The sequence below is a fragment of the Cornus florida genome, unplaced genomic scaffold (genome assembly GCF_030987335.1).
Source record: "Cornus florida cultivar Cherokee Brave unplaced genomic scaffold, ASM3098733v1 CherokeeBrave_3.0.0_Hap2_Chr11, whole genome shotgun sequence".
NCBI lineage: Eukaryota > Viridiplantae > Streptophyta > Magnoliopsida > Cornales > Cornaceae > Cornus > Cornus florida.
Window position 1 is genome coordinate 138664418 of NW_026775581.1, and position 14496 is coordinate 138678913.

A 14496-nucleotide genomic window follows, 5' to 3' on the forward strand; every position below is an offset into this window, starting at 1 on the left:
TTGAAGCCATAAGCGGAGTCAGTATTTGAGTTTGTTGCCATTATAAAAATTAAATATAAATATTTTACCTTAAATACATGGCATGCTAAAAGATTTAAATTCATTCTAACGATGAGAGAAGATCAAATGATTCTTGATTATATTTGTTCAAAATTATAATTAATTAATCAGTAGTAAAATTTTATTTAACTTTTCAAAATTTCTCATTTTGCTTTTCCTTTCTTTAAATCATATGTTGCTGATTTGAGATTAGAGCAAATTGCCAGAAATTCCTCTAACTATTTGAAATTGGCACAAGTTTAGTTTGTCATTAAGTATCCATAAGCTGTTATTATTATTTATTAATTCTGTGTGATTAGTTTCTTGTTTTATTTATATTTTTCACCAGGATGGAGCAAAGAAGGTCATTAATTACCCTTTTGTTGTAATGAATCAAATTCAATAATAATAAATAATAAAAAAAAAAAACTAAGGAACGTTGCTTGCCTATAATTTAAGCTCTCACTCACTGTAATTGGTAAGAATTTTGAGCAATTAAAATTCATAGAGAAAAATATATAAGAGCACAACCAACCCAAAACAAGGAGGACGGGCAGAATCAAAGAAAAGCTCTAAAAGAGCAAATGAACAAACAATTAAACACCAAAATAGATGGTAAATTTCTCTGTAGCTAGCTAGCTCCTTGTAAACATCTTAATATCATCCACAAGGACGGTACTAATTAAAACAGAGCAAGATTAAGTTGTTGATGCTTCATACATACCACTTGGAAAAAAAAGGCATATATATATATATATAGATTGCACAAATTTGAGCATTAATTCGACTTATTATTATTATTAGTACCGAATTAAGCTGGGGACAACCTATGCCAAGAAGACTATAGGCAGCTGCTGCTGCTGCTGCCGCTGCTGATCAGTCCGAGCCATCTGTGGTGGCCGGCCAAGTTGAAGAAGGCTTGGACCCCACCCCCAACACCACATGAACTCTCCCTCAAGACGCTTCCAATATTGAGGCTATTCATTGTCATTAGCCAACAACAATAACTAAACTCAACTCAATATGCATGCGCCATTCATTATTGAATGACCTAGCTTTTTATTCACAATCACAACTCTATTAATATTTAAGTACTTGCCATTTTTATCAAACTCCTAAGGTGCCTGCCATGCGCACCATATATCTTAGGATATATATATATATATATATATATAACGCCCCGGTGGTACCTTTAATCTAGCAGGCAATGGGAGATTTATATATGACATGGGTGGTGGTGGTGGACCATTTTAAGCTGAAACTTACGAAGTGAAACAACTACTGTACTTGTATTGTTGTTGTCGATCTCCATGAGTGAACCAACCAACACGGAGAGAAATTGTAGAGTCCTAAGCAATGAAGAATCTACAATGTCCATGCCCTAGGTGGTCACTATCTATTCTATGTAGGATATATATATATATATATATATATACACACTACGTGAGTAGAGAGACACCTCGAGCTGCTATGCTATGCAATGCTATGCCATAAATTGTTTTTGTTGCTGCTGCTGCGAAACTAGGCTCCCTCTCTTGTTCATTCTGTCTTGTTCTTTTGTTGCTTGTGTTATGTTTAAAAGACTGTTCCAACTTCTTTTGTTGCTTCTTGTTATGTTTAAAAGACTTCCAACAAAGTGAAGTGAGTATGTAAATAGGTTGTTTTAAACCTGAAGCAATTATCATATTTTTTTTAGATTACATTTTAATTCTCAAGTCATCTCAAGCCACCCTGTTTATAATATTAACAAATAAAAACGGATAATCCCGAGCTCAACAAAACTGAGTAAAGCCAGCCAAATATGAAAAATTGTCAAGGAATTCAAAATCCTCAATTCCTGTTGCATATCTTCCCAGTTACATTGGGTACTACATAATCATCAAGCCCAAATTTCAATACAGATGTCTAGGAAATATATAATTGGCAAAACTGAATGTTTCTTTCATTCGTAAAAACGCACAAAACATAGATAAATTCACAAAATCTCTCTCTACAGTCTACACACACACACACACACATATATATAAATTCACCTTTGAAAATGGGGCTGTACGAGTGGAAAATTTCAAATTGCAAAACTGTGGCAACTGAAGCCATATCCGTGGGGTACATCTCACTATTTCAAATTACAGAAAATTGTACATACAGGACCTTCTAAGCATCTAACTCCATTAAAAATTCTAGTATGCATGCTGTTTGGAAGAAGGTGTCAGTATCTGTGAGAATGTTTTCTCCTGCGAAAATGTGCCTCTCCTTTCTCCCTATTCCTTTTCTGTATGATCCTGAAAGCGAATGAAATAACCCCAATGGTAGCCGTGGCATAAAACATTCTGTAAGGAGCTAACGCCAGGCCTTGGAGGTAGGAATAGTATCCAGCAACCAGATACGCGAAACTCAGTCTTACTTCCCTGCCCGGGATAACCGGAAAGGAAAATGAGAAGACATCAAACTCAGGCTTTGAATCGCATATACCATGGAGGATGACCCCAATGCAAAGAGCTGAATCCCAGGATGATGGGAAGCTGTAACCCATACCTATTCTCTGCAATCATGAAGAAAGTCCTATAAGCATGCCAGCGAGAAAGCAAAATGCATTATGTAAAAGCACAAAACCGCCCCTTTTGTATGTCATGTTAGCACGTTCATCGTTGTGTGTTACAAGGGCTTCAGCATCTTAATGTACATTATTTCTTTCCATTTCTTTTTATTTACTTAAAGTTGAAGGATCTTGTGTTTGTAGTAGTAGTAAGGAAGAAGAATAGAGGAATTCTGTGAAGGATGAGAGCGTATTAGGTTTACCACACCCCTCTCACTTATTTATATATTGAAGGGATAAAAATACAATAGAACCCTTAACGAATATAAGAAATAACAAACTCAAACTCTAAACATATTTAAATTAAACAAACTTAATTATACTTGTAATATGTATATTTTGTATTTCTTTTATATTCCAAGAGCATACATAAATATGGAACCTGACACTAATTATATTGGCTATTCAATGATTCCAGTTATTTTTCGAAGAGTTGTTCCAGATTTAACCAATGGATACAAGGAACTCCCAGCACAGTAAATGATCAAATTCTGTCAGACACATTCCAAAATGATGAAAATGCAAATAATCCAGTGCTTAAATTGCAACAAGTAGTGATACCATTTATACCTGCAACCAAGCCACAAATGAGGGGGCAAATAGGAGTACTGCGAGAAGATGTAAGATCAGCAAACCATGCCGGTGGTGGAAGATCTCTAATTGGGTTTCACCAAAGCTTCTTGCTGCATCTGGACTGCTGGAATTATTCACATCTGCAGGAAAATGTTGGTTGAATCCACCACCAAGTCTGTATGCAATTTGCTCAGACCCATCATTGCAATTTCTTCTGGAATCAGTTAACTCCTTGTTTCGGGCATGACTGCGAAAGGAAGCCGTCAAAACACTGTTACAAAAACAAGGAGTGACTTCAGAACCTACAGTCTTATCTTACATAAGTTCACTTGCTGAAGAAGTTTTCAATATAACAAATGCATAGAGAAACAGCAAGGGGGAGAGAGAGAGAGAGAATTGGCAAATGAATGCAGCAAATAACGGCATTTCATATGCTTGTGTGAAACTCCCTCATTTTAATTCTTGTTTTCCTCAAGAAGCAAGGCTAATGGAGTTCAAAGTTTAAGTAGTGGGATATTCTTGAATCCTAAAAGGACACTCACTGGGAGTGAAAAATGAAGGAAAAAAAATAGGTAAAAGAGTATTCACTTCAAATCATGGTGGGTTGATGTAGGCTTGTAGATAAGTATCCACTTCTTCTTTTTTTCTTTTTTCTTTTTGGGATAAGTTTGTAGAAAATATCCATTTCAGAAACATCTGATGGTGCCACAATAGCAAGGAATTGGGAAGCCAATCAAGTCCCAGAGTTCCATTAGAGAGAAGCTCATAATGACAGTCATATTTGTTGCTTTGGAGTATCTAGCTGACCTGATGTTCCAACATCTAACTGACCTTGTGAATAATAATAACTTAAATAAAAATACTTATATCACTTTTGCATAGAGTATTGAAGGGAACATCAACAAAATGTTGAATTACTTACTAAATGCAATTCTACTTAGAATTTGGAGGAGATACCACCCAAGCTAAGCTCTCAGCGGGTATCACAGAGTCAATGATATGAATAAAATAATGAAATTTCAAAGTACATGAATATGGTAAACCGAAAAGCAGCATTTCTTCCATATGTACAATTTATGTACACGTATAAAATAAAATTCTTTTGCAGGAATGCAAAACAACAATGATAAAGCTAATAATTTGAAAACAAATTCAGCTTCCAGATTCAAAAAAGAAAAAAGCAAGGGTAAAAGAACCACAGAAGCTCTCTCTTATATATTTGACCATTTCCTTGATCGTTTTGTAAATTGAGGTAACAAAAAAAAAAAAAAAAAAAATTAAGGTTGCATACACCTAGAACTAATCAGAATCTAGACTCGAGGGTTTGGAATTGAGTAGGTGGTGATCAATCAAAATCTCAATAGATCAAAACGTTTATAAACTGAAATACAACTTGACAGACCAGGAAAAAATAGTAGTTTTAATCTGACAGGAAGATGATAACCAACAAAAGATCTGCTGGACATTAATAATTTGACATCAAGTCATCTAATATTCTGAACAGAAATAAAATCTAGTGATCTAATCAAACATTCAATTACCCTAAAACAAATGACAAGAACATACTATTTGTTAATAAGCGAGGAACTCCAAAACATAATATTTGATTATCAGCAAGGAACTTCAGAACATAACATTTGTTTATAAGCGATGAACTTTCCCGGAGTAGTCTCCTTCTAATGTAAAATGTGTAACTTGCTGGTCTTTATTTAGTTATAACCTATTTTACTCACTAAGACCTCAATCACTAATAATAGACCCTAACCCTAATTTACCAGCCAATATATTTTTTTTATATAAGTAAGACAATATATTAGCCCCATAATCCTTAATTTCCCTTACCACCTCAAAATTCTTCCAACCTGTATTATTCATTTTCAGACCCAAATCAACCTTAAACATCATCTAGTTCATCTAAATCCACCCTCAAACCCTAATCTCATATTTTCCACAGTAATTCCTTAACATCAAAGCCCTAATAGCCACTTTTTGGTTGTAGAAATTCTTAATTTCCTTACCTAAGGCTCCGTACAACATAAATGTTATTCTATTTTGAAAGACAATATTAAAAATAATCTTGAATTTCATTGGCATTAGGAATTCATTAGATATGCTAGGCAGGATATAGGTTGCCTTTGTTTCAATCATACATAAGCAACTTGTTAGAATGTTATATATATATATATATATAAGTGTTGGGCCATTATGTAATTACAGAAAGTTGATAGGGGCCCTTGTGTAGTTAAGTAAGACTTGTACTCTTTATATAAGCCTTGTACACTTTATTAGGTTTTTCAAGTATAATGAATATAGACAAGTCTGAAACTTCTCTCTCCCTCTCATATATATAACTGTGAACATGGTATCAGAGCGTACGATCATGGGTGTGAGAATCTGTAATTGGGTTCTTCTTGTCTAAGATTCGAATTGCAGTTGTGGTATTAGTGATCTTTACCATCGGTTCCTTGTTTGTCGTCATCAGCAGCGGCTTGTTTATCGTCGTCAGATTTGGGAGTTGCTCGTCGTCGTCTCTGCCGTGTTCGTCGTCGCCGGCAGCTTCTCTTTGGTTGCCAGCGAGCTCATCGACCTCTGCAATCTTAATTCGCAGAGGTGAGGTTCATCTCTGTTGGCTGGAAGTTGCAGCGATCGCTGCTTATTGGTTCGGCCGTTCCTTGTGATTGGGTCGCCGTCGTTGCCGCCGCGTTATTCCCCGGCGTCCATGAAGGTGTGAAGAAGAAGACCTCTGTTTGGCTACACGGTTATGGCTACTTCTAACCCTGGTTTGCTAAACCTGGATAGCCCAGTTCAGTCCAACCCGTTTGACCAGGTCCGTTGACCAGATCCGACCCGGTTTTCCAGGTTCGGCTAGAATACAGAATCTGTTTTTTTTCTCTCCGGCGTTTTTCTTCTCTGTTTTGCTGGATTCAACATGGCATCTAGTTCAGATTTACTGTCACCCACGAACAGTCTTCATTCTCCCATGACTTCAGTTAAACTGAATGAGAAGAATTACATATTGTGGGCTAAATCTGTTGCCATTTTCCTCAAAGGCAGAGGTCTTGGTTCTCATTTGACTAAAGAGAAATCCAAGGCAGCTGATGCCTCCTTTGATGCATGGGAAAAGGAAGATGCTCAGATCATCTCTATGATGATAAACAGTATTGAACCCCAAATTAGTTCAACTCTACTTTATTTGGATACTGTCAAGGAGATATGGGACAGATTGGAGCAATTGTATTCTGGGACAGGTAATATCACTCGTGTTTATGAGCTCTGTAAACAGTACTTCAATCTTGAACAAGGTACTCAAAGCATAGAAGAGTATTATTCTAAAGTTATGGGAGTCTGTGAAGAGCTGAATATGTATCAGCCCATTACAGGTGATGTTCGCAGTATGCAACAACAGCGTGCAGACTTTAATGTTGTCCGTTTTCTTACTGGTTTATCATCAGCATATGAGCCTTTTCGTGCACAGATTATGAGTGGTCCAACACTTCCATCTCTTGCTGAGGTGTTTTCTAGACTTCAGCTTGCTACACTTACAAGTGATACCTCAAATTTGAATACTGGACAGAGTGGTGAGCGTTCAGCATTGGTAGTTTCAAAGGGTGACCATAATACTTACCGTGGAGGTCGTGGGGGACGCTCCACCCGTGGTGGTCGTGATTCACGTGGAGGACGTGGCCGTGGCAGGGAATTCAGAAAGTGTACCCATTGTGGTCTTTCTAATCATACTGTGAACTTTTGTTGGGATCTTCATGGGAAACCATCTAATTATGCCAATCAAGTTTCCTCTTCTCCGAATGATGTTGCTTCTGGATCACACAACGTAGTTGAATCAGATACAGTTCCTGTTCCATAGGATGAGTATACCCAGTTTTTGTCTTATAAGCAAGCATCTAATTCATCTTCCACGGCTACTTTTGCCCAGTCAGGTACTGCACACACATGTCTATTGTCTTCCACTCGCAGTCCTTGGATCATAGACACTGGAGCATCTGATCATATGATTGGATGTTCTTCTCTTCTATCTGATTTTCATTCTGTACATCCTTCTCAAAGTGTTACTCTTGCTAATGGTTCATCCACTCAAGTTTTAGGTTTGGGGACAACTCCACTTAGTGATTCATTGTCTCTCTCGTCTGTTTTACATGTTCCGCAGTTTCCCTTTAATTTAATGTCTATCAGTAAGCTTACTAAATCTCTCCAGTGCTCTGTTACATTTGATCCTACTTCTTGTGTGTTTCAGGATCTCAAGACGAAGAAGACGATTGGTACGGGTCATGAAGCTGGTGGCTTATATTATTTTGATTTCGAATCTTCTCCTGTGGCTCTTCAGTCTTCTCAGGCTCTTCAGTCTTCTCAGTCTCCATTCCAGTGGCACTGTCGCCTTGGTCACCCGTCACTTCAAGTTTTGAAGCGTCAAGTTCCTAGTCTTAGTCATTTGAAATTCTTGTCATGTGAAGTTTGTCAACTTAGTAAGCACCATCGCGTATCTTTCAAGTCTAGGGTTAATAATCGTGTCTCTAGTCCTTTTCATTTGGTTCATTCAGATGTATGGGGTCCAATAAAACATTCTTCAATCAATAAATTTCATTATTTTGTGACATTTGTGGATGATTATTCTCGCCTGACTTGGTTGTTTTTAATGAAGATCGTTTTGAGTTATTTTTAATTTTTCAAAAATTTCGCAAAGAAATCAAAACTCAGTTTGGATGTCCAATTCGTAATCTACGTTCTGATAATGCCAAGGAATATTCTTCAACTCCATTTGAGACATATCTTAGTGATAAAGGAATTATTCATCAAAATTCATGTGTTAATACTCCACAACAAAATGGCGTTGCAGAACGTAAGAATCGACATCTCTTAGAAGTAACTCGTGCTCTTTTGTTTCATATGCGTATGCCTAAACGGTTTTGGGGTGATGCTGTTCTTACTGCCTGTCATCTTATTAACCGTACGCCGTCATCTGTATTAGATGGCAAATCTCCACATTCTATTTTATTTCCTGATTCTCCCTTGTTTTCTCTTCCTCCTAGGGTTTTTGGATGTGTATGTTATGTCCACAATCTTGGTCCTGGTTTTGATAAATTAGACTCACGTGCCACAAAGCATGTATTTCTTGGCTACTCTCGCTCTCATAAAGGTTATCGCTACTATAGTCCTGTTTCTCAACGGTACTTTATTAGCGTAGATGTAACGTTTTCTGAGTCCATCCCATATTTTTCAGATACTGATTCACTTCTTGATATCACTCTTGAGTCGCCTCCTTCTGCCATTCCTCTTCCCTCACTCTCTCTTCAACCTAGATCTCTTGTTCCTTCATCTGCCCCGTTACAGGTGTACACTCGAAGACCAAAGCCATCGGTTGTCGTGCCTCCTCCATCGTCTTCAAAGTCCTTGGATCCAGCGCCTTCCACTGTGTCTGATTCCTTGCCTATTGCACTTCGTAAAGCTCCTCGCTCATGTGTTACTAACCATCCCATTGCTCATTATGTCTCTTATAATTCCTTATCGCCATCATTCTCCTGTTTTTCCTCTCAGTTGTCTACTACATTCGTTCCTAAGACTGTGCAGGATGCGTCATCTAATTTGGGCTGGAGGAAAGCAATGCAAGATGAAATGGATGCTTTGCATAAGAATGGCACGTGGGATCTTGTTCCATTACCACCAGATGTCAAACCTGTTGGTTGTCGCTGGGTATATACTGTGAAGTATCTTCCAGATGGGTCTGTTGAACGTTTAAAAGCCCGTCTTGTTGCCAAAGGTTATACCCAAACTTATGGTATTGACTATGACGAGACATTTTCTCCCGTTGCTAAGATTTCTATTCGTGTTTTGATTTCTCTTGCTGCTAATAGACATTGGCCTCTGTTTCAGTTAGACGTTAACAATGCCTTTTTGCATGTTGACTTAGTAGAAGAGGTTTATATGGAGCAACCACCTGGGTTTGTTGCTCAGGGGGAGTATCTTCACACTGTTTGTCGCCTTAAAAAGGCACTGTATGGATTGAAACAATCTCCACGGGCTTGGTTTGGAAAATTCTCTGAGGTGGCGTTAAAATTTGGTCTTAAGAGATGTCAGACCGACCATTCGGTGTTTCACCAGCGCACTAAAGCTGGCTTCATATTTCTTGTGGTGTATATAGATGATATTGTGATCACAGGTGATGATTCTGAAGGCATTGCTAAGTTGAAGTTGTTTCTGCAATATCAATTCCACACTAAAGACTTGGGTAAACTTAGGTATTTCTTGGGCATTGAAGTTGCTAGATCCAAGAAGGGTATAAGTTTATCCCAACACAAATATGTGTTGGATTTATTAGAAGAAACAGGTATGTTGGGTGGTCGTCCGGTTGATACTCCTATGGATTCAAATACAAAACTTGTACCTGATGAGGGTGATCTATTTAATGACCCGGGCAGGTTTCGTCGCCTTGTTGGGAAATTAATTTATCTCACTATCACTCGATCTGATATTTCATATGCAGTCAGTGTTGTAAGTCAGTTCATGGGAGTTCCTAGAATGCCACATTGGATTGCTGTTATTCGGATTATACGATATCTCAAGAAAGCTCCAGGTTTAGGGTTACTATATAAATCAAATGGTCATCTCAGGGTGGAAGGTTTTACAGATGCTGACTGGGCTGGTTCTCCTTCAGATAGGAGATCTACTACAGGATACTGCACATTTGTAGGAGGAAATCTTGTTACATGGCAAAGTAAAAAGTAGACGGTGGTAACTCGATCTAGTGCTGAAGCTGAATATAGGGCAACGGCACATACCACTAGTGAGTTGACATGGATACAACATTTTCTAAAAGAACTTGGGTTGATAGTTGAGGCTCCTACTCCATTGTTCTGTGATAATCAAGCAGCAGTTCACATTGCATCAAATCCTGTGTTTCATGAGAGGACCAAACATATTGAAGTTGATTGTCACTTCATTCGAGATAAAATATTAAGTGGGAGCATCTCTACTCCATTTGTGAAGTCTGAAGATCAATTAGCTGATATGTTTACCAAAGCATTGGGTCATAACCGATTAAGAACTATCTGTTCCAAGCTGGGATTATTCAATATATATTCTCCAGCTTGAGGGGGAGTGTTAGAATGTTATATATATGTATATATATAAGTGTTGGGCCATTATGTAATTACAGAAAGTTGATAGGGGCCCTTGTGTAGTTAAGTAAGACTTGTACTCTTTATATAAGCCTTGTACACTTTATTAGGTTTTTCAAGTATAATGAATATAGACAAGTCTGAAACTTCTCTCTCCCTCTCGTATATATAACTGTGAACACAACTCATTACACTTCTAGTACAATATTTGAACCATAGAAACCATATCAAACATAGACATACTAATCAGAGCACAGCCACCTTTTCCCGAGGTTATGAAGAGATGTCACTCAAATATTAAGCTAATGCTTGGTGGTAAAAGATGTATGGAACATTATTTAGCCTAAAAAAACATTCATTCCAAAACAGCAAAAGATGCATACAAATTGACAATGAGATAAAATCCCACAGATCAAGTTCTATTACACTGTAACAAAAGTGAGAAATGGAGTATTACATTGGAATAATACCTGGAGAGTGCATTGTGACAGCAGAAAACATGAGATAGGAGCAATATTGATAGACCAAAGGCTGGATGAACAAAGCACGCCAAAGTAATTGCAGCCAGTGCTGTTAGAAGCAATGGATTGGCTCTTAGGACCCTTACTACCTGTTCCATGCATGCGTTAGGTGGAAGAAAACAATTCAACGTGTCAACCTTTGCTCCAATAGAAGAGGGAAAAGAAGAAAGAAGACAAAAGGTGCCGGGCTGGGGGGTTGAAGAGAGTTAGAATTATCAACCACTAGAAATTGAAAAATAGAAGTTTGGGTACCAATTAGCCAATTTTTAGAGTTCAGTGTACAAGTTAAACTCACTAATATATATCTAGTAGAAAACTGAAGCCCTTAATGCTGAGCTACTAATAACATCACGTATCACAAATAAGAACTTACCCTAAATGATAAGAAACCAGAGGAAAGATTAAAGAACCAGCGGATAAATACAAAGCAAAAGTTTCTTTTCCACACTTCCCACCTGCAAACATTGATCCTGCTTTCAGCTGATAAGAAGGGGTACTTCAACAATACTAATAATCCAGAAAGTTATTGAAATATTAGGCAATAAGAAAGAAATTGTGTGATAAAGAAGAAAATTAAAAGTGAAATTGTTATGAACAGTTTTCTTTATTTTGGTGCTATTGCCCCAGACCAAGTCTCATCCCCGTTTTATCTTATTTATTATTTTTGTTGGGTTGTCTTGAAGATTTCATACTAATAGGTATCCACCTACACGATCCCCAATGGGGCTCCCTCCACAGGAAACATTGTGAACAACAAACCACATGACAAGTTGAAAAGGAATAAGGGTCTCTAATCCTATTCAATGTGCTATCCCTAACAAGGTTGAGGTCTGTTGATTAACATAATGAATTTCATTAGATTTTAAATAGGGTAAACTACAATGATCTCCCCTGAGGTTTGGCCTAATCGCAAATAAACTTGAGGTTTGCATTATTTTTGTAGTGCGTCCCCCTAAGGTTTGCCCAATTTTGCAAAGACCTCACCTCCGTACAAAATGCAGGACTTTTTGTCAGAAGATTGGTTTGAAATGACCAAAATACCCATTGTAGTTGTTAAAATCTCAAGGCGCACTAATGCGCCAAAGGCCTTCTGGAGCCTAAGCGCAAGGCGCAGTATAAGGCGCGAGCCTGATCGAAGCAAAGCGCATGTATATAATATTGCATATTTAAACATATATTATTATTATTATTATATATTCATAATCAAGCAGTAATTGCAGTTAATGTAAGTAGTGAACCATAAATTTATGAATTTTGTCAAATATTTCATAAGGTTAAACAATACGATATATGATCCTATAATAGGTTGAGGCGCTCTAGCTGAGCCTTTACGAGCTTGGGGCTTTTTTGGAGCCTAAGCGCACCTTTAACAACTATGCCATTGACTAAGAGAAAAAGATTCTAATACCCTTATAATGTCATCAAATTACAAAAAAAAATGTTCCAAAGGACAAAAATATCCTTCTCTATCCCTCTCTTTTTCGGAATCTGAATTATCTATTTCTCTCTCTAAAAACCCGTGTTGGTGGCAGTGGTGTTGTGTCAATAGCGAGTGAGAGATAATCACTTTATGTTTGGTAATTGGTATTGTGTTGGTTATTTGGTTTGACATTATAAAAGCAAACTTAGATTTTCTCTTTACAAAATCGATTCTCTGGTTAGTTTTGATAAAAGTGAGAAAAAGTGAGCTTTTGAGCATTATCCTATTTTCATATATATATATATATAATATTTTTCCTAAATTATATATATTTAATATTCATTTTAAGAAGGAAAAAAAAAAAATTCTAGAACTCAAATTGTTGAAGCAGTTAGTTGTTTTAGGCACTATAGGTGAAGATTCTAGTTTTATCTTCTTAATTTTCTCTGCAACCAAACAGGGAATTAGTTTATACATGTATGTTTGATTTTCCTTTAAATTAATGTGCAAATTTTTTATGAGTTTAATCTAACACGATTACCTTTTTTTCCCTTTTGGTCCTATCAATTTTGAAAAAGATGATGATCAGTTAGAGGAATGTGATTCTTTTTCCCCAACTAAATAACGTCGTTTCCTATTTTTGTTCATTTATTCCACTGTGATTTGTCTAGTTCTTTGTTTAGCGTCTATAAAGGTGGCCATGGCGGTGGGTAGAGAGAGAGCAAAGAACTCTACCTCCAAAAGGTTTATCTGCGGTGTTTGGCAGCAGTTTGTGGAGGTGGAGAGAAGAAGAGAGAGGAAAGGTGGTGGTGGTGGTCATGGCAGTGGGTAGAGAGAGAGAACGAAAACACAGAAGAAATTGGAGAAAAAGGAGAAATAGAGAATAGAAGGAACAAGATAGAGGAGAGGGATGATTGTGGTGGTGGTAGCAGCGGCCGTGGCGGCTATGGGTGCTCTCTGCTATCCGTTCTCGGTACAGAAGATTAATGCAATTGGTTTGATTCAATACTAGTGTTCTTGGCATAGGTGAATGGGTAAAAAAATCATTTGACATATCCAGATATTTTGATCATTTCCAATAATATAATAATGAGGGTAATTCACAGCAAAATTTGACATAGGGGGGTCTTTGCAACTAAATGACAAACCTTCGGTTTATTTGCAATTAAACCAAACCTCAAGGGAGGTCATTGTAGTTTACCCTTTTAAATATGTAAAATTGTTTCCAATGGAATCCATAAAATAGATTAAAAATATGTAAATGCACAATGCACTTATATGTAAATATAGAAAAAATACCAAAAAATAAAAAAGTAAAAGCAAAAATCCAAGTCTCAGACTCCTAATAAAAACAAGTAAATGAAGTAACAGAGAGCATGAGAGACACTGTACTGAGGGTATCGACATTCCACGCTGTCCATCATACCGTAGAACCTTGCCACTATAATTTGACAACCAAGCCATCTCTGGCACCCCTAGATCTCCAAAAGCACTTACCCAGCAGAGTTACGTGATAGACATGAAGTAACTTCCAAGTCACTAATCTTTTTACAGCTATATAAAGCTATTCCACCCTACCATTCTTTGATTGATATGGAATACATCACCCAGTCCACAATAAGTTTCTTTGCAACCTCTCCAGCATTGAGCAGCGAATATGTGCTTCAGTGGATAGGAAGATGAGACAACTCTAAGGGCTTAAAAAGCAACTCAATGGGACTAAACTTCGTCACTTTTGAGCAATGACTAGAATTAACAATCCACCTTTGTGGTTTTTGGTAGGTGTAAAATACTTTCTGTATTTAAAATCTCAAATTATATTATTTTTATGTTAGAGCCCTGGTCCTTATAGAGTAGCATATAGTTGGTGAGAATTTGAGATTGGTGAATTGTGATGCAAGAACTTTCCATGCATTACCTGGTGTGTCTTCCACCTAGTCAATGCTCTCTCTCTCTCTCTCATACTGTGTATAAATTAGATTTAACTATTTTAATAACAACCAAAAGAAGAAGTTTTGGGTTTTGGCTTACTTAAACCGAGAGCCAAGAGCTATATTTATATACAAGAATAGGGTACAAAGAAAGGAAACCAAATCAAAGAAAAACAGGAAATATGCCAAAATCTACGTGATCCCATTATTATTGGGATCTTATCTATGTGATCCCATGATTACGGGGATCTTATCTATGTGATCCCAGATAATAGGGGTCTTACATAAA

At 37.1% G+C, this 14496-nt stretch overlaps 1 protein-coding gene across 3 annotated transcripts in view; it reads right to left on the minus strand.

Moving 5' to 3' along the window:
* Positions 1 to 1954: 1954 nt before the first annotated feature.
* LOC132282419 (GPI inositol-deacylase) overlaps positions 1955 to 14496 on the minus strand; it is a 48490-nt gene continuing 35948 nt past the window's right edge. For 2 of the 3 annotated variants that reach the window (XM_059784094.1, XM_059784092.1), the window contains exons 16-19: positions 11230 to 11311; positions 10806 to 10945; positions 3206 to 3479; positions 1955 to 2581 (exon numbers count right to left, since the gene is read on the minus strand). In XM_059784094.1, coding sequence (XP_059640077.1) covers positions 2249 to 2581; positions 3206 to 3479; positions 10806 to 10945; positions 11230 to 11311 — 829 coding nt within the window. In that variant the 3' untranslated portion in view covers positions 1955 to 2248. The remainder of the gene's footprint in view (positions 2582 to 3205; positions 3480 to 10805; positions 10946 to 11229; positions 11312 to 14496) is intronic. The other variant, XM_059784093.1, reaches the window with a different exon arrangement.